Source organism: Anoplopoma fimbria, chromosome 7 (genome assembly GCF_027596085.1).
Source record: "Anoplopoma fimbria isolate UVic2021 breed Golden Eagle Sablefish chromosome 7, Afim_UVic_2022, whole genome shotgun sequence".
Taxonomy (NCBI): Eukaryota; Metazoa; Chordata; class Actinopteri; order Perciformes; family Anoplopomatidae; genus Anoplopoma; species Anoplopoma fimbria.
This window is the reverse complement of record NC_072455.1, coordinates 17,522,404-17,541,979: the sequence shown is the minus strand read 5'-3', so window position 1 is coordinate 17,541,979 and position 19,576 is coordinate 17,522,404. Positions and strand designations below refer to the sequence as shown.

The 19,576-nt window shown below is 40.6% G+C and overlaps 1 protein-coding gene across 2 annotated transcripts in view; it reads left to right on the top strand.

Annotated features, from left to right (window-relative positions):
• The window catches only part of LOC129093562 (receptor-type tyrosine-protein phosphatase delta-like), a 127,897-nt gene that overhangs the window by 85,114 nt on the left and 23,207 nt on the right, over nt 1-19,576 (top strand). For both annotated transcript variants that reach the window (XM_054601614.1, XM_054601615.1), the window contains exons 7-21: nt 1,675-1,944; nt 3,059-3,640; nt 4,045-4,190; nt 4,970-5,114; nt 6,716-7,021; nt 7,880-8,073; nt 8,487-8,513; nt 8,974-9,091; nt 9,556-10,143; nt 10,583-10,680; nt 10,815-11,071; nt 12,235-12,328; nt 13,948-14,157; nt 15,091-15,251; nt 18,179-18,291. In XM_054601614.1, coding sequence (XP_054457589.1) covers nt 1,675-1,944; nt 3,059-3,640; nt 4,045-4,190; nt 4,970-5,114; nt 6,716-7,021; nt 7,880-8,073; nt 8,487-8,513; nt 8,974-9,091; nt 9,556-10,143; nt 10,583-10,680; nt 10,815-11,071; nt 12,235-12,328; nt 13,948-14,157; nt 15,091-15,251; nt 18,179-18,291 — 3,309 coding nt within the window. The remainder of the gene's footprint in view (nt 1-1,674; nt 1,945-3,058; nt 3,641-4,044; nt 4,191-4,969; nt 5,115-6,715; nt 7,022-7,879; nt 8,074-8,486; nt 8,514-8,973; nt 9,092-9,555; nt 10,144-10,582; nt 10,681-10,814; nt 11,072-12,234; nt 12,329-13,947; nt 14,158-15,090; nt 15,252-18,178; nt 18,292-19,576) is intronic.

The window sequence follows — 19,576 nt, the reverse complement described above, 5'->3', positions numbered from 1 at the left end:
GTCTTTGTCTTCCTCTCCAAGTGTGTTTTAGTTCTCCCAGGACCTTGAGCTTGTACTAGTCTCATTTAAAACAATGAAGCACTACCAGACTAACCCTCCCATTACACAGTGTGCTAGCACGTCTTCTTCCGACCCCATTACCACTTACTTTACCCCTGCAGCCCTCTTCCCCCTGACTCCCTTACATGGTTGCCTCACAAAGTCACATATTGTTCTTGTATGCATGACGGAATCTTGCTCCCCTCCAAAAGGCCTTGAAGCCGTCCATGTGCATTATGAATGTTATACATTTAAGTTAACTTAAAAGTGTAACCTTTCTTTGAAGTTTTAGTCTTTTATGTTACATTTTTTTTGAGAATAGTTTTTTGGGGAATTTTAATCCGCTAGCGCTGTCAAATGATATGTTGTTGTTTTTTTAAATCCAGATTAAAGTGAATATTGCTATAGGTGATCATGATTAAAATTTAATTAAAAATAAAATGTCACTTGATTGTATTTTAAAAGTTACATGAAAAACATTTGTTAAGCGTCAGCAAAACATACAAAAACATTCATAACTAATCTTGTATTACAAAAATATTGGTTAAACTCAAATTTAAGAGACAAGTATACCACAAACCTAATTACTCCAATGTTCTGATGACAGTTCTGACAAGACTCAGTCTTGGAGTATCTTATCTCCCTCTATTTAGACGTGTGGCTTGTCCACGTAAAGTTACATTTCAGAACTTTCGATCTGAATAAGCTCCCTCAGCCTTTTATCTGAAACCGTAACGAGGCCTGCAGTCATGTTGATATCATTTGAAGTAGCATCAGTTCATATTTTTGATTTGGATTCATTCACAGGCTTGGACTGATTTTTACAATCAGAGAACAAAATGTAGCGATACAAGTTAATGCTTTAAGCGCCAGCATAATTGGTCTTCTTGTGATAAGCGTAAGACATTTCAATCGCCATTGAATTCACAAGCATGAAGAGAGTATGCATAACTTTTAACTTTAATCCTTTGAGCTGTATGACAGAGTTCACAAGTCTAAAGCCACTTTTAAAAGTAAAGGGAGAAGAGAGAGACATGTTAAGGGCGATTGAGTTATGACCCTGAAGTTTATTCAAGGTGTGAATGCATAACATTTGACAGCCCTAGTTTCTACTTTGGACCTTAAAAATTGCAGAGAAACATGATTTTCCTTTGATGTGTGTGCAACTTCTCGGAGTATTATCTATGTTTGTTTGATGTGAGAATGTGATGAGGCACATTATCTCACATCAGCTGGAAGCACGCGGCCTAAAAGTTGTTTCTTTGCATACAACTGTGGAGTGCTGTCGGCTCTCCAGCCACTTTGTGTAGTTCTGCATATCTGTTCAGATGGTGATACAGTATTTTTATGCATGGCACTCGTGTTGTTCATTCATCATTGAAATATGTAAGTTTGGATCAAATGTTTTTTCCTAACCTTCATCAAGCAGTCATAAATTATCTATCTAGAAACTAATTTATTTTATTTGCTACAATTTCCCCTCTAACAATATGCACATTCTATTATATAATGTATAAATGTTAAACAATCAGTTTTCTTTTGGCAACATTTGAGGAGAATACAGAACATTTTTTTTTAGGAATGGATTCAGTTCCATTTCTACTGGGTTTTGACGCCACCTTTTGTCTTTTTCAGTACGTCGGGTGCCGCCACGATTCTCCATTCCACCTACAGACAATGAGATCATGCCAGGCGGCAGTGTCAATATCACATGTGTGGCAGTGGGCTCTCCCATGCCGTACGTCAAGTGGATGCTGGGTGCAGAAGACCTTACGCCAGAGGACGACATGCCCATTGGACGGAATGTCTTGGAGCTCACAGACGTCCGGCAGTCTGCCAACTACACCTGTGTGGCTATGTCGACCCTAGGGGTGATAGAGGCTGTCGCACAGATAACGGTGAAAGGTAAAGCTGTGCTTCTTCACGATTAAAGGCTGAGTAGTGTGCTCAGCAGCATGCTGCTACAATACACAAAGGCTACAGCTTGACTTAGTTTGCAGATTTTTTTTCAAATTATGCATGTCATTAAAAAATAAAAAATGTATATTTTAAAAAAATATATTTTTCTATTTTATTTAAATTGCATGCATATAAAATGTTGATATTTGGAGCTACTGTATATAAGGAGTAAATACCCAAGCAGAGACGATGGGTAATGCTTTAAAGAAAGTTATTTAACCCTCACTGCCACGGTAACTTATCTGTGGAGGATTCCTTAAAGCTTTAGACAAGCCCTGGCACCAGCCTCAGTGCATTAGATGCCAGATCGAGAATATAGTGAAGTTCTTATCTCTCAGCTGGAGAGCGACAGAGCCACAAGCTCACCATTTCTGTGAGCAAGAGGTAGAGCAGGGGGGGGGGAGGGGGATGAAAAACGTAGCGAGTGTTGTTTGGTGTCCTCTGTAGGCACGGTACTTATCTGAGTGTAATCATATCTACACAGCAGCGTACCAGAAAGATATCCCAGATTGGTGTCGCCATGTTCACGTGCACACAAGGGACAGACACACGTACACACACACTGTTTTTTCCTAGACATAACATAGAAATATTAGTCACAATATAGCAGTCTGGCAGCAAGCTCCCCCAGAAGCACACTTGAGATGGCATATAAAAACAATATATTGCCCTGATATATTTTGCCATGTGCCACAGCGTGGAGAATTAAAGCAATAAATTTATCTGTTAAATTATTAAAGTGAAAAACACTGGGAAATCCGAGATTAACGACAACAGTACTCTCAGCTGCTGAACATGGGGTATGGAAACCTTTAAACTCGCAAATAAGTTCATATGCAACCTTTGTTTTTTACAAATGTAGAAAAGTGAAATAACATCCAAGAAGGCTCACAACATAGAAGTCTCTTATGGCTCAAGATATACTGTATATCATCAGTGTCAAGTGTAATGGGCTGGAAAATGTTGGGCCGATAAGATAAAATTAATTATTCTACAGAGTTATAACGTTGTTGGATATTTTGTACTCCTATTAATATTTATGTAATAATTATCATCACAGCATTGCCTAAGGCTCCTGGCATACCTGTGGTGACAGAGCGCACAGCCACCAGCATAACATTGACGTGGGACTCTGGCAATCCGGAACCGGTGTCCTACTACATCATCCAACACAAGTCCAAGTACTCAGAAGACTCGTACAAGGAGATTGATGGCGTAGCAACCACTCGGTACAGCGTGGGAGGCCTCAGCCCTTATTCGGACTACGAGTTTCGGGTGGTGGCGGTGAACAACATCGGGCGGGGGCCACCCAGTGAGAGCATTGAGGCCAAAACAGCTGAGCAGGCACCCAGCACGGCACCAAGGCAAGTCAGAGGTCACATGCTGAGCACCACCACAGCTGTCATCCACTGGGATGAACCGGAGGAGGCCAACGGGCAGATCATGGGCTACCGGGTCTACTACACCATGGATTCGATCCAGCACGTCAACCTCTGGGAGAAGCAGATTGTTCGGGGGGCTAACTTTGTCACCATCCAGGGCCTCATCCCCAATAAGACCTACTACATTAAGGTTTTGGCCTACACCTCAGTAGGGGATGGACCTCTTTCCACAGACCTTCAAATAATCGCTAAGACAGGAGGTAAGCATGGTTTGTTTTCATTTGCGGAATTTCTATGATTTTAACAAATTTAAGTTTAACAAATGTTCGTACCTCACAATTAGTGTCACAAACATTTTAAAGACACGTTACTTTTGTCACTGATCCTCACTGGTGGTTTATAGTTGTCATAACATGATCATCTTCAGGCTTTCTACAAAAACTTAAATTTGCTTTCTCAAGTGGAAAAAAAAAATGTTTTGTATTTGTAGTTGTTTACTTCTTCTGAAAAGGTGTTTTTTTTCCCTCATTAAGTAACCATTAACTCTGTGTCTCTTGTAGCAATAACTTAACGCAAAGTGGCATCTGTGCCAGTATGGCAGTGATGATAATGAATAGTGCAAGATGAAATGATAAATGAATGAATCTACTTATTCCATCTGCAGTTCCCTCCCAACCAACGGACCTCAGAGGAGAAGCCAAATCAGAAACAAGTATTTTACTGTCATGGATTGCCCCAGCGCAGACTGGACAGGAAAATCAAATCACAGGATATGAACTTATGTACAGGAAGAGGGATGACAAAGAGGAGGTAATCATTTCCCTTACTTGACCCATTTCGGCCTACCATTAGATGTTATGTCTATTATAACAAATAAGATATTGTGAATCACACAGGAAATAATTACTGACTAGTGGTTTGGTTATGTCATGTAATCATCCATAATATTTTATGTACTTTCATGAAATGATCATTTTCTTCTGGTTTCCGAATACCAACACCAATAGCACTAATTGATATGTCATACATATGTACATATTACCAGATCTGTAGGAATAACTTGGTCTAATTTAATTTGTTTGAATTTGCATGTCTCTAAATGACACCTAAAAAAAAGTGAAATGCAGAGAAAAGAGATGGGTACACATTCTTATATAACAATTACATGGTGGAATTAACAGCTCCAGTTTTGTTTAAATGAATATCAACAACTAGTCATGAGCAGCCTATAATCAACCAATAATGTTTTAATGTTCCACCATTGCACACAATACTAAAAAGATACTGCCAAATGACTGCATAATTGGTGTTTGTAGTAGTTTTTATCAGGACTAGGTCATACAGTATGACAAGTCTGTAATGTAAAGGGAGACTTTGGTCAGGCACTTTTGAAAAATGGGCTTCACCATGTAATTTTTATATTACTCTAAAGTGTACTAATTTGAATGTCCCACTCATTTATATGATCTGACAGCTTGTTTCATTTTTGACAAAATCTTACACCATCACATTTTATTTTCATATCAGAAAGCAGCATACTTATTACTTATTTTTTATTAGAAAACTCACAAATGAAACTTTCTCCACAGAAACGTATTAGCTTCGAGCCGACAACAACATACCTGCTGAAAGACTTGAAGCCCTTCACGACTTATACTTTCCGACTGGCTGCCCGTAGTAAACACGGAGTCGGAGCTTACACCAACGAGATATCTGCAGAAACTCCACAGACACGTAGGTCTTCTTCCTTATCTGACAGAGTTTAAACCGTTTGGGACGGAGCACATTTTCAAATGCATTCTAAATTTAAGTATGCTGCAAAATCTAAAAAAGTGACAAGGATGTCAGGAAAGTCTAGAGCACAGATAAAGTCAATATGAATATTCTTTAAATGGTCGATGCATTTGAAAAGATGTGAACATTTGAAATAGTAAACAAGTGTTACCTGACCATGCAGTATTCACTTTGAAAATGTTGCATGGACAGCGTACCCAGGCTTCCCTGTGAAGTCAGGAGACAAGGTTACAGAAACCCTCTCCACCATTGTTGTGCAAAAACAGTCTCGACTGAAATGGATGATAAAGCTTTGAATTATTAACATGACTGCCCACATCTGCATTACCCAACTGTTTTTCCATAAGTGAAAGGGCATTTCAGGAAGCCTTGTCTCTTGACATTGCATGTCAGCCAAAAATAAAAGAGTAGCGAATTTTTTTTAATGAGCTTTCTATGTAGCTAGACTGCCAAGAACCACTTGGGATTTTCCCATTTTTCGCTTTTGACGTTTGTACTCAATTCAAATTAGAATCAAGAAATCTGTGGAGTAACCATATCATAGAAAGCTCAAAGCAAGTATTGTCTCTGTAGTTAGGGACATTTCCACCCAAAAGACCCCAGATTTATGAAACAAGTCAACATTGAAAAATTGGATTCTGTTACAAAATCAAACTAAATAGAGTGCAGTTCAATCAAATTTGAATAGTAGTCAACGAATCCCCCCTTAAACCATACGTGAAAAAACACTGAACTGTTTGACTTTGCACATTAACATAAATCTGAGGTCTCTGAAAGCCAAGGGCAGGGATCAGGTGGGTATAAAAGCTCAAACTCTGCCTCGATGTGTGTTCTGAGGTAAATGATGAAGTGAATCAAAACGTGCATGCCAATGTCATCAGAATCTAATAAATCAGTCATGTCTCCTTGGGAAGTTCTCTGTTGTACAATCAGGCTTTTACCACAAACCAACAGGCTTCGGAAAGGTTGGTGACAAATACAACATTTTTCTATTTTAAAAAGTTAAAGCATCAACCTTTATGTTTTTGGATTGATGGTAACTGCTTGCAAAATTTGTCTTAGATATTACTTAATATATTTTGGAATGGTTTATCCTAAATTATTATAAGTCTTTTTAGAATTAAAATTATCTAATAAATAGAATATTAGGATATATGATTTTAGTTTCCCTTTTTATACATATATACTTTTTCATGACAAAGGTAGGTTACATATGTTAAAGCTGTCCTTTTCCAATCAGCACCTTCCATTCATCATCAGTGTGTACACGTTTGTGTTTGTCTCTGCCTTTTGTTTTGCCTGTATTTTTGATTTTTCCTTGATTTCATATACTTATTTTTACCCACATAAGTCTTTGTGCTTTTTCATCATTTTGTGTCATTTTATTTTCCCCTTTTTCCCCCTTTGTTTGGTCAATTCTACCATCATCACCCCGATCAAACCAAACTGAAACTCCTTTAAAACAAAAAACAACAACTCAATGAACGGCCTGACCAAACAAAAAAACCCTTCACCTGCACCAAATCCAACACATCCACCAGAACCCTCAGGCCCACCTGAGGAAGTCAAGTGCCACAGCCACAGCTCCACCAGCATCCTGGTAAGTTGGCGGCCACCCCCAACGGAATTACAAAATGGGATCATAACGGAATACACCATCCAATATGCTGCAACTGAAGGGGAGGATAGTACTGCTCATCAAATACCCAGCATCACTCCAGAAAGCTCTCAGTACCTTTTGGAAAACCTGGAAAAATGGACAGAATACCGCGTGACGGTCACTGCTCACACGGATGTCGGGGCAGGACCGGAAAGCCTGCCACAGCTCATCCGCACAGAGGAGGATGGTATGTGTTCGCTAAAACAAAAGCTCCAGCTGAAAATCCAGTCTACCCCTCTTAACTTACCCCGACAAATACTAACAACCTCACCTATATCTACAATTCCCTCTGCTTTTCTACCCCCTCTGCCTGCTTCTAATAAAAGTGACTTTCGCAAATTGATACTTTTAGCCCCATTTTGGACTGTGCACTTTTTCACCGACACAAACTATGACTCACTTTGCAAAAGCACCTTTTTTTTTTGTACTTTTTTTTTCCTATGCTGCTCAATTTCAACACATGGTATGGCATTTTCAACTGCAGGCCTCTAACTTCCAGTCCCAACTGTCATTTTTGAACAGCAGCATTTTTGTATAGCTCACTTTTTTGGAACTTGACAAAAGGACAAGTTCTCGACAGTGGGAATAACAATAGGTGGAAGAAATTTTTGAAGGCCATTTTTTATATATTTTTTTCCCCTCATGTGAAATAATCATTTTTTTATTCATTTTTTTCCTCCCACCATAGCCAAAATTCTTGTAGTGCTTCAAGTATTTGAAACACTTGAAGCCCCCCTTTGGCTCATCTTTTCTATTTTGGCAAAACACATTTTTATTCTATGTTTTAGAAATCCACTCTACCCATTTTTAATGTTTCAAGATTAGGTCAGTTGTCAGACCTGTTTTTGCTGTTGTTTTTTCCCCTTACCATTGTTGAAATATTGATGTCATGCAGTGCTTGTTGCAGTTTGCTGCAATTTTGTGATTTTTTTTTTTTGTCACTGCAGCATTTTGCGCTACCGCTTTTGGGCAGGAAATAAAAAGAAGGCGAATGGGGGTCTCTATAATTTTGACCTTTTTTTTCTATCCCATGGTGTTCCTCCAGTTCCTAGCGGGCCACCTCGTAAAGTTGAGGTGGAGGCTGTCAACTCCTCATCAATTAAAGTGATCTGGCGTTCACCGATGCCCACCAAGCAGCACGGTCAGATCCGAGGGTACCAGGTGCACTATGTCAGGATGGTTAATGGGGAGCCTACAGGACAGCCAGTCATCAAGGACATCCTGATTGATGATGCCCAGGTACAACACCCTTTTCAACCAGCCACCTCATCTCTCAGACACAAAGTATCGCTTTCTCTCTCTCACTTTTACATACGCTCCTGAAAATAATTTTATTTGGAGAGAAAAAAAGTTAATTAAGTTAAGTAATTTTACCATGTCATATTATTAATTAAACTGAATTGAAAATAGTTGCAATTTAACTTCTGTGTCATTAATTACATTTCTACTGAATGCAGAAGGTTGGCACATATTTATTTACACAAGTCAATATATGATTATTGTTACTTTTACTATAATTATTTTTATCAACATACAATTTATTTGGTGGTTGCAGACAAACTGTGTGTGTATATTTTCTCACCAGTGATTAGTGTCTGTACTTGGCCTCATTTGTTGTCTCTTTTCTCTCCATATTCTTATATCATAATCAGTGGGAATATGATGATTCTACCGAACATGTGAGTAGTTAAACTTGACAAAATTCCAATCTTGTTTTCCCCTGCTGTCCTCCTCTGCATGAATGGCATGTGTCTTTTGTGCATTGGGAGTCTAAGACCGCAAGGTTTTAAGCCTTAGCTTGAGCGCTATTTCAGCTTCTTAAGATATTTAACAGCAGATGGAATCCTTGACTAACACTTGTACTGACCTTAAAGGTTTGAGGTCTATTGGTGTTTACTGAGAAATGTATTTCGTTACATACCAAAGAAACGTATTGTTTGCCAAGAAATGTATTTACCAAAGCTTATCAAGACTATTCCTTTCCACTGAAGCATGCCTCACTTTTAAGTATAGCTGAGAGAATGTGTCTGTGTTTTTCGTGATGATTATGCTGACATATCATACTTTTATCTCACTCCTTGCTTGCATTTGCAAATCACCAAGTAAGTGTCGTGCAACTTAAGTTCTGCATCTTTACAGGAAATGATCATCACAGAACTGCAGGCTGAGACCACATATTCAGTTACAGTGGGAGCTTATACAACAAAGGGCGACGGTGCACGCAGCAAGCCCAAACTGATCACCACCACTGGCGCAGGTATTGCAACCTTGACCACTGACCAATCTCCTGTGGTTCAGTGCTGTACATTTTCATCTGAAACTGCATTTCTGCTCCGAAAAGCTGTGAAACTGCAGCCAATAAGGAAAAAAAGTGCTAGGCAGATATTCTTGTCATCGAGCATGTAAAGTGTAAATGCAGCTAATTGCTGTCTCATTTAGTGCAATAACTCTTACCCACTGGTGTGACATGGCACTGCTGAAGGCATTTTCAAAATAATTAAAAATGTTGAGTGAGCAAGAGAAAGAGTAGAGGAAAAAAAGGATGTCCAAGTAGCTATTTTACACACCTCTTGACAGTGTTGTACCGCAAGTAAAATTACTTACAACACAAAGATAGATCAGCTGATAATGAATGCCTGTCTACTACAAATATGATACGATGGAAACATGGTTCTCCATATTCATAACTATTTGCCCTTTTCTCCACTGGTACTGTCCTAGTTCCTGATAAACCTCGGCTAATGGTCAGTACAACCAACATGGGCACAGCTCTCCTCCAGTGGCATCCCCCAGCAATAACCCATGGTCCCCTGCAAGGCTACCGCCTCCGCTTTGGCCGCAAAGACGTGGATCCACTGACAGTCATTGAGTTCCCTGAGCGAGAGAACCACTACACTACCAAAGAAATCCATAAGGGAGCGTCATACACGTTCCGTCTTTCAGCGCGCAACAAGGTGGGCTTCGGTGAAGAAACAGTCAAAGAGGTCACCACAAATGAGGATGTCCCAAGCGGCTACCCTCAGAGCATTACAGCAGAGGGTGCCACCACCTCCACCATTCAGGTCAGCTGGCAATCTGTTTTGCTGGCGGAGCGAAACGGCCAAATAGTGAAATATGCTCTGCAGTACAAGGACATCAACAGCCCACGCAGTCCCTCAGAACTCTTCATCACCGCCCCGGAATCAACAGTCATCCTGGATGGCCTTAAGGCAGATACCACTTATGATATTAAAATGTGTGCCTTCACCAGCAAGGGCTCTGGTTCCTATAGCCCAAGTGTCCAATTCAGGACACAGCCTTTGGATCAAGGTAGGACCAGTCCCTGAAACTTTTTTAAGCTCTTTCCCTTTTAAAAATCAACCTTTCCCTGCGCAGCCCTTTCCAACTACAGCAGCTTCCAATAATATCAACTGGCAGAAGTTGAAAACATATGGAACCACCCACAGGACTTTGGTATTAACATATTGTCCAAACATTAGTCTTCCTAATCTAGAAATGATTTAAGAAACTCACATGGAGTAAGTATGTATGTCTGTTTGTGTCTTGTCGGTCAAGCAAAGCTCAGTCATTAATTTAAGGGTTGGTGTTGGTAAGAAGGTAAGAGGACAGTGATGAGTTCAGTGTAGTACTGCCTGGTTTTGAAGAGACAGTCTCAGGTAAGCCCTGGTGTGGGACCATTAGTGTAGATGTATATCAAAAAATGTGATGTTCTGTGTCTAAATCACCTGCTCCCCCTTTCTTTTAGCAGTGTTTGCAAAAAATTTTCATGTGAGAGCTGCTATGAAGACATCAGTGTTGCTGACCTGGGAAATCCCAGACACCTACAACCCGGCTCAGCCTTTCACTGTGAGCACTGCCAAGATAAATATAAAATATTTATGTGTATTGACGTAACAGACACAATGCTTTGTCACAGAGAATGATTCAGTTAACACCCAAAACCAAGACTTCACATAAAACATCACCTCATTCACATACAGATCCTTTACGATAATGGGCAGAGTGTGGAGGTGGATGGGAAGCTGACGCAGAAGCTAATCACGGGTCTTCAACCTGAGACACAGTACTCCTTCCTCCTGACCAATCGTGGCAACAGTGCCGGTGGTCTGCAGCATCGTGTGTCCACCATGACTGCCCCAGACATTCTCCGCACCAAACCCTACCTGGTTGGAAAGACCAACCCAGACGGTATGGTAACTGTGGAGCTACCAACAGTAGAGACATCTGAGAGAGTAAGGTGAGTAGAGATGAGGAAACGAAAAGTGACTTCTAACTACTCGAAGTTTGGACAAAACACCCCCTGAGCGCGGATGATTTCAACCACCCGTTGAGAAGCTCCCAAGTTGGCTCGCATTTTGTCAGTCAAATTAATGATTTATTTTTTGTTTGCTGTTACTATACACAGAGTAATGACCCCTGACCCTATGCATTGACCTGGAGTTCTGTCTCAGAGATGATTCTGACAATCTAGATTGGGTTACTTCTCTACTTGTAATTGGCAATGTGCACAAAATGGGTCTTTTGTTGGATATTTGACTTCATCACTATGGTGCTGTGGTACTTTTTCTATCAATTGCTAAAGTCCATTGTACTGTTTATTTTATAATGTCTCAGTAATAATTAATAAAATAGATGACTTGATAGTTGACTTTGTCAGGGGTTATTGTTCCAAAACAGAGTCATTTATATTCATCCCCACATTTCAGTGTAATATCCACTTCACCTCAGTCATTACACACTGAAACAGCCCGCCTCATGTAAGCGCACTCCTCTAAGCTCTATGAAGTCTCTTACAGCCTTTCAACAAAGCCCAAGGTTGTCAAAAGGCCAAGCAGCACATCCGATTGTAGACTGATGCTTCAAACCCATCTTTGGTTTTTTGATCTTGCTGGATGCACTTAGCCCACGGTCTCCCATGCCAGGGCTTAAGCTAATTAGTTTCCCATTAGCCTGCCACACTGCCTTCCTGGCTAACGCTAGCTAGTGCGTTGCCCAACCAGGAAGCCCAGAAAACTCTGGCAGAGGCCGTTATCTCTCCTGCCACCCTGATGAAGGGATGAAAATCCCTCTAATTCTATATCTTTTCTTCGTTCACAGAGGTCTCCCCTAATTAGCCCAGGGGGGGCCTCACTGAGGTGTTACTGTATTGCCCAACTTCTCTGAACATGCTCAAATTAAATAGAAAACATAGAGGAAAATGGCCCCGATCAAGAGATAAAGACTTTCATTTCTTATGGCATAATTATGCATCCTTTTTCATCAGTGTCTGTATTTGTTGTTGCCGTCATAGGGTTTGTTTTTTTCGTCCAGGAAACAGTGCCAATCACGTACAAATGCAACTTGTGTCTTTTGATATGTAGCATGATCTTTGCCTTACATTTTTAACATTTTATTTTCCAGGGGATATTACATTGTAGTAGTGCCTCTTAAGAAGCAACGCACCGGCAAGTTTTTCAAACCCTGGGACAATCCGGATGAGATGAATTTGGAAGAGGTAACTGCTATGCTTATTATAAAGACAGAAAGTAAAAGTATAAGAAAAGAATAAGTATAAAATATTACATCTTCTATTATCCAGTTATTGTTCACAGCTTATTAATAGGGCCTATATAACTGTTTGCATATATCACACATTTCTTTTCTAAAAACTGGAAAAAATAAGTTGAGGCCGTTAGGAGGGCAGGAGGAACAGGAGATGAGTCTCACTGATTGACGCAAATAGCTGCAGAGAGCACTGTTCATATGGAAATGAGAACATGAAGTAGCCATCAAGTGGACTGCTCAACCCCCATCTCCTCCTCCCCCTCCTCTTTGTCTGTGGTAATTACCTGAAGAGCTGCATCAGGCCTCCATGTCCCTTCTCATTCCATGCAAAGCTAGGCTACTGCGTATGTAACATTGAGAACACTGTGTATTGCAGGTACGATTTCATATGTAAGCAAATGAAAGGATTTAATCACTATGTATTCAAAGCTGTGATTATATTTAAGTTTTCCTTTATAAGGGGTGTTAAACATTGTTCAGGACATTCTGTGTAGAATATACATATCTGTCCTAGAAACGTGTAGAAATGGAAACTTATGAAAAGGTATTTCCCCCCCGTAACATAAAAATTGAAATTCTGGCAAGCATTCTTATTTGTGAATAAAATCCTCTGGCAAATAATAACTTATTTTGCAACTGAGATTTAAAATATGTATTTCTTTAGTATAAACATCACAAATGTATCACCATTCTAGGGGGCTAAAATAAAAAAACACACCATGTCTCATCTGGCATTGGCTTTACTGCTCATGTCTACAGGCCCATGTCTACAGGCCCATGTCTGTAGCCTTGACCGATTGCCCAAAAGTCGCCCCTCTGTCAGAATTTATTTGTTTGTCAATATTGGCACTCACCTTTTCACAACTTTTCCCAAGGGCAGCTAGATTTAGCCGTGTTGACAGGAGAGATGATTGAAGACATTATCGGGCTGCACCAACAGCCCGGCAGCCAAAACAGAGCACACACAAGAACGCACACACTCTAATGTGAATGACAGCCGCACAGAGCACACACACACACACACACACACGCACACACTCATGCATGCACACAAGTCAGAGATATGAAATCAGACACCCAGACAACTATCGGGGCTTGATTAGCATAATTACGATCCGCGCTTTGTACTGGAAGTTTAAAGTCAGGGAGAACAGACTTGTATGAAGGACACACTTGATGTGTTTCTTTCATTAGTATATTATTGTTGTTGGCTGAAGAAGCAACGGTGGTGTTTTTGGCATTATGTAATTTATCCTCACTTTGCATATCTTTCATTCATATTTATTACAAAATTAATTGGTTTGTGGTTGTTTGATAATCCTCATCTGTTTTATATGCTGGGTATTCACAGATCGTCTAATCTCACAATCTTTTGTCGTAAAAAAATACAGACAAATTAAATCATTGATGTTTTCTGTAATGTTCCGCCTGTTGCAATCAGCATTGTCAGCTCGGCAATCAGAGAGAGATCTAGATAGACAGATTTGGTTTGTGTAAATGTGTTTTCGTGTGTGATGAAATGGGTCCCTTTTGTGTTACTTACTGCCTGACTCTTACTCCCAACTGTAGCTGCTGAAGGAGATAAATCAAACTAGCAGAGGCCTTCGGTTCCAGAGGCAGGCAGAGCCCAAAGCTTATATCGCTGCCTACTTCAAAGTCTTGCCCAACGAATTCAACCTGGGAGATGGCAAGACCTACAGGGGCTTTGAAAACAAGCAACTCCAGAATGGCCAGGAGTACATTTTCTTTGTGCTTGCTGTTTTGGAAATGTCTGAAAATGTAAGACTGCTTTCTCAAACATGTATTATTTCCATTTTATCTGTGTGCCACATTTTTTACTTGAGTTCAGCTTCAGACAGGAGCTTGTTCGCCTCTGGGACATCCCTTACTAGTGACGGAGGGTCGGAGTTTTCCTCTAGTTAGATGTGTTTCTCTGAGCCTCTGTGATGCTTTGACTTAAAAACTTAAAGCTGCAGCTGGCCTAAGAAGCTGACCCTTGCCGCTTTGGGGAGAGAAACCCCTTAAGACCTTAGCTGATCGCAAGAATACCTCGATAACAGAGCTCCACTTTAATTGCGTCCTACGTGCGGTCCACCTTATCTCGGCTGCTGCAGCTAGTGTGTATTTGTGCCTGTGTCTTTCTGGACTGAAGACCCGAAAGCTGCGTGATAAGGCAGCTGCAGGCGCGATGAAGGATATGATGAGCTTCAGGGTCTATAGTGCTGCCTCGCACTCTCTCCACTAACCCTGGGTTCAGGTAGAGCAAAACGATAATGGCAAATGGAGGGAAATCTCTAATTTGCTCACTCAAGCATATTTTTTCTTCCCACTAGACCTTTTTTTTTATCTCCTCGTAGAATGTGAAATAGTTCAATCAAGGCTCCTGTAAAGGAAAGATATTGAAGATAATTTTGATTGGTCAAGCTGCAGCTTAGCAGAAATTACATAGCAAAACTTTGAATTGGCTTTTAATTTGTATTGTTGGTCATGCTGTCTTTGTCAGAGTCCTGTTAGATATGCTCTGTGGTGAGGGTAAATTAATTGAAGTTTTGCGGTAGTGCTTTGAATATCCTGAGGTAAATTAAGTCTGGATCCAACATATCCCTCAGCAGTTCGGTGTACGCAGAAGCAGCATATGACAGTTGGTAAAAATATATATATCACACAGGTTCTATGATTGATTGACCTGTGATCTGCCTTTCCCTGGCTCAGATCATGTATGCCACAAGCCCCTACTCAGACCCCGTTGTGTCAGACGATATCGACCCGCAGCCGATCATCGATGAGGAGGAAGGCCTCATCTGGGTGGTGGGCCCTGTGCTAGCTGTTGTCTTCATCATATGCATCGTTATTGCCATCCTCCTCTACAAAAGGTGAGGATATTAAATGATCATCTGCATATATTAGATTACAAAAATCAATTATAATAACTGTTCCCACTAAGTGAACAAAGGTCAGGAATCCACCACAGATAGGACAACTATCTTGACACTAAACGTAAATGCAACTTTCAGCAAACATTTTTTGTCCACTCACAATTAACGTATAGCTACTCAATATTCATGTATGACCATTCAATATTGATGTCACAATAGACGACCACCTACAAATCTTCAAATAGGACATTGGAATATAGACACTTAATGTAAGGTTTCAACTTAAAGCCTGAGGCACATTGATTTTCAGACTACCCATGACCCTCACTCTCAGCAGCAAACACACACTAATCTCTCAGACGAGTAAATCCAAACCTACAGCTCACCAAATTGTTAAGCCATCGAATGCAGACGCCCACAATTCTTCACACCGACACGTGAATTTTAATCAGACACACACACACACACGCGTAACATGCAGTACTCCACTTTCACACCGAATCAAAACAGCTTTTTTTTGTCTGAAACCCCCTAGTGGTAGCGAGACCACGTGCTGTCACTGCTCATCAGTCAAGCGTGGGAGGGGAGAGCTTTGACTATCTGCTGCATGTCACCACATGTGTCTGCAGCTTTAGACAGGCCCTGGAGCCTGGGCAAGCATCCCAGCCACCCCATCCCCTCCCCCTTTTACTACTACCCATTCCACGAGGGAGACTAGCTCTAGATCCCGACTCTGACCTTAGGATGCCCTCCTGCTTTGCCAGGATACACACAAGCGCATATCTAACATGCACGCGTCCACACACTAATTTTTGTCCGCCCTTCACTCTCTCGTCTTTTCTCACCTTTTACATAAGGCATATTTTCATGCAGTGTTCATTCAATCAAATGTCCAGTCCTAGGCAGAATTTTACTGTAGTCCTCAAGAAGTCATTTTGTGTAGGAAAGATTAGCAAGTGAAGAGTCAGCACACTGTAATCAGTAACAGCACCAATACTGAAGACAAAAAAAAAAAAAACAGTAATAGTAGTGTTATGTAAGAGGTTTATGCATACAGCTTTATTCTCTTACACCTGGGATTCCATTTAAATCAAGGTTTGGTTTGGATAATACGAAGGTGAATTGAAAGTGAACAAAGAACGCGTGTGCACGAGCTTCAGGCGGAGTTTCCATTTTATGGCACGCAGATTTACAGATCGGTTACCAAGCCACGGTCACTGCCACGTTAGGGAACATTCAGTGCATAACCAGGAGATATTTCTCCTGTCAAGATCAATTTTTATGTGACAGAATGCTCCTCTTGTGCACAACAAAAGGCAACAACTATGTTGTGTTGAGCTCTTGGAAGGGACGTGGGAATAACAATACGCAGCTTCACCAGAGAGAAACATAAATCAGCGTCATTCATGCAGCTACACATAGAGTAATTGAAGTCAAGTCATCCCACACAACTGATTCAAACAAACGGTAACATGCATTTTAATGTGGTGTATGCCCAAAGTTATACAAATTCATTCAAAAGGATGATCTCACATGTTGTTCACATTTATAATAGTACATACATCAATCCTGAATATGCATAATTCTTGATCTCAATAAATCTCACTGTGCAGAAAAGACACAGCAATTAGGAGCCAAGAGATGACTTTTATGCTTGAACAAGAAGCAATCAGCTGAAACTGCTTGAAATAGAAGAGATACAATGTTCAAATCCTAGATGCACCTGTGAAACTGAAGTATTTGAAACAAAGAGCCCCAAGGCTGCATAATTGAGCATACATTCTCGAGTGAAGCATCACTAATCTTGCACGCAAAGGACAAAATTGGGATATGATTGGTATCGTTTGTCTCTTAGAAAGTCTTTCACCTAATCTAAAGAAACGTTTCTGGAATTCTCCATTATATAAATCCAAAGGTCTTACCACCTAATGTTGTGTCGATATTTCTTTCCTTGCTGACCAATGGAGCAGCAAACCAGACAGGTAAGAGTGAGAGAAGTAAAGAAAAACTAACTCCCTTTAAAACCCTTTTCTCCCTAGACTGTACATATTAAATATAAACACATGAAAATTGGTCGCCCACTGGAGTGGATATCATTCCTGAAATCCTGCTATGTGCTTAATCAACATGACCATATGTGAAACACATCTTATGTACTGTTAGCAATGAGACGCTATTCATATCAAAGCTGTCAGTAGGCAATTATTGAGAAAAACAAGCACAAACGTTTTTACTTTTCCTACTACTTGAAAAACTTTGAATGTATAATGTCAAAATATCCATCACATTACCTTATTATTGTATGTCAGTGACCAATTTTGTGTGGATTCCTATGAATGAAAAAAACCCATTTCTTTCTGTGAAACTGAAACATGGCATCTTGTGTCAAAGGCAACAATGTTGTGAACTAAAATACATGGGAAAGAGACTCTAAAAATATGAATATTGTATTAAAATTACTGAGAAGTAAACCTTAAAATAAACACTCTACAACATAATACAATCCAGTATAATAGCCCTGTTGTAAATGTACATATGTTAACCATGGGACTTTTTCCCTTTTTTTTCATGTTTCTTTAAGAAAGGTAACTGGACCAGGTTACAATATAAAGCAATCTCAACAACACTAACTATGGCTTCAAAATGTATATAGAGTTGACTTGACACCTTATCTGACACTTCTGAAACATTAGGTTTAACTAAAAGTAGCATTTACTGGTTAAGGGCTATTGTATTGAATTGAAGTGATGATGCTATTTAGTCCACCCCCTGTAGTCTTATGTACTGTAAAAATGCAGGCTTGTCACCTCCTCCATTAAATATTTGCCTGCAGTATATATTAGACCACAAGGCAAGCTTGGAGGTTATAGAGTAGGCGTTTTAAGCATAAAAATGAAAAATACAATCTACTGTTTGTTCTGCAGAAAAAGAGCAGAATCTGAAGCTAGGAAAGGCAGTCTCCCCAACAGCAAGGAAATGCCTCTGCATCATCCAACTGACCCGGTTGAGCTTCGACGCCTCAACTTCCAAACGCCTGGTACGTATTCCAAATGACGCCAGTGATTTCTCATTCACTGTGAATTTAAAAACTGAATGTGCTTTGTAAAAAGTTATGCCAATGCAACGGATTGCTCGCTCAAAGGCATACTATATATTCACAATTAGCTTTATATCAAATCTTGTTTCTTCATTTGCAACCATTGCTGACATTGAAACCTAATGAGGTGACGTCCTAAAAACGTACCCATCATCTTGGCAGTGAGATTGGCACGACACAAGTGAGCAGTTTGCCGGTAGACAGTGGACAGGTGCTTAGACAAGACGCAAAGGGTCAAAACTGACAGTTTCCCCCCCAAGAGACACCTCTCAGTGGAAAATGAAGAGGCAGAAATGCAAGCTTGACAGTTTCATGGCAGCTGTCCTTTTCCTCTGCACCTGGGTTATCCAGGTCATCAAGACTTGTCATGCTTAGTCAGAATAGCGCAGTGCTGCTTGGAGGGTATCCTGCTGCTAGGAGACTAGATGCAGCACTGTGGAAGGTGAGGGAAATACAAATGTGTCATGGCTGCGTGTTCTATTTTGAATACGAGCCAATGGATAGTGTCGGAAAAAATGGTGGAAAGCTGTAAACACTAGTGTTCACTCGCTGCGACCTTTAGTGCTGAGGTGAGGGGTGGTCAGTGGGAATGCTTTGACTCGGTCATGTGGTTTTTTTCTCTCCTGGGGAAACAATGGGAGTCACAGTCCATTTGTCACCTGGAAAGGAGGTATGCATCTTTGCCCCCGTCCTGACCGAGAGAGAGATACACTTAACTGCTGTTTGACTTCCTCTGGCACCGACTGGTTTGGGGACAGGTGTTCAGAGACTGCCAATAATGTTGTATTATCAAAACCATATTTTTCAGGTCAGCTAGTATGAGAGGAGGATGAATTATCCCTGCAGGATCATTTTTGAGAAAAAATGATTTTGCATATTTATGTAAGCTCTTCAGTGATGTTAGGACCATTACCGGCTGTTTCATCCTGGCAGAGGGGTATTTTTCCTTTTGGCTCAGAGTGATCTCAACCATCCTCCAACTATTTCACTCACCTCTCAAGCCATTATTCCCCCCCCCCCCTCCCCCCAACAGCCTTTCTGAGAGCTGGTATCTTGGCTCTCTCGCTGCTCAGAAAGGACCAAACATTTTTTTCCTACCACGTGACCACTTTCTCTCAAGTCCTGAAGCACTTCTACATTAGACCACCTCTCTCCCCTACTCTCTCTACCCTGTCTTCCACCTCTTTCCCCCTCAATGGACATTTTCTTCTTAAGGATGCTTGAT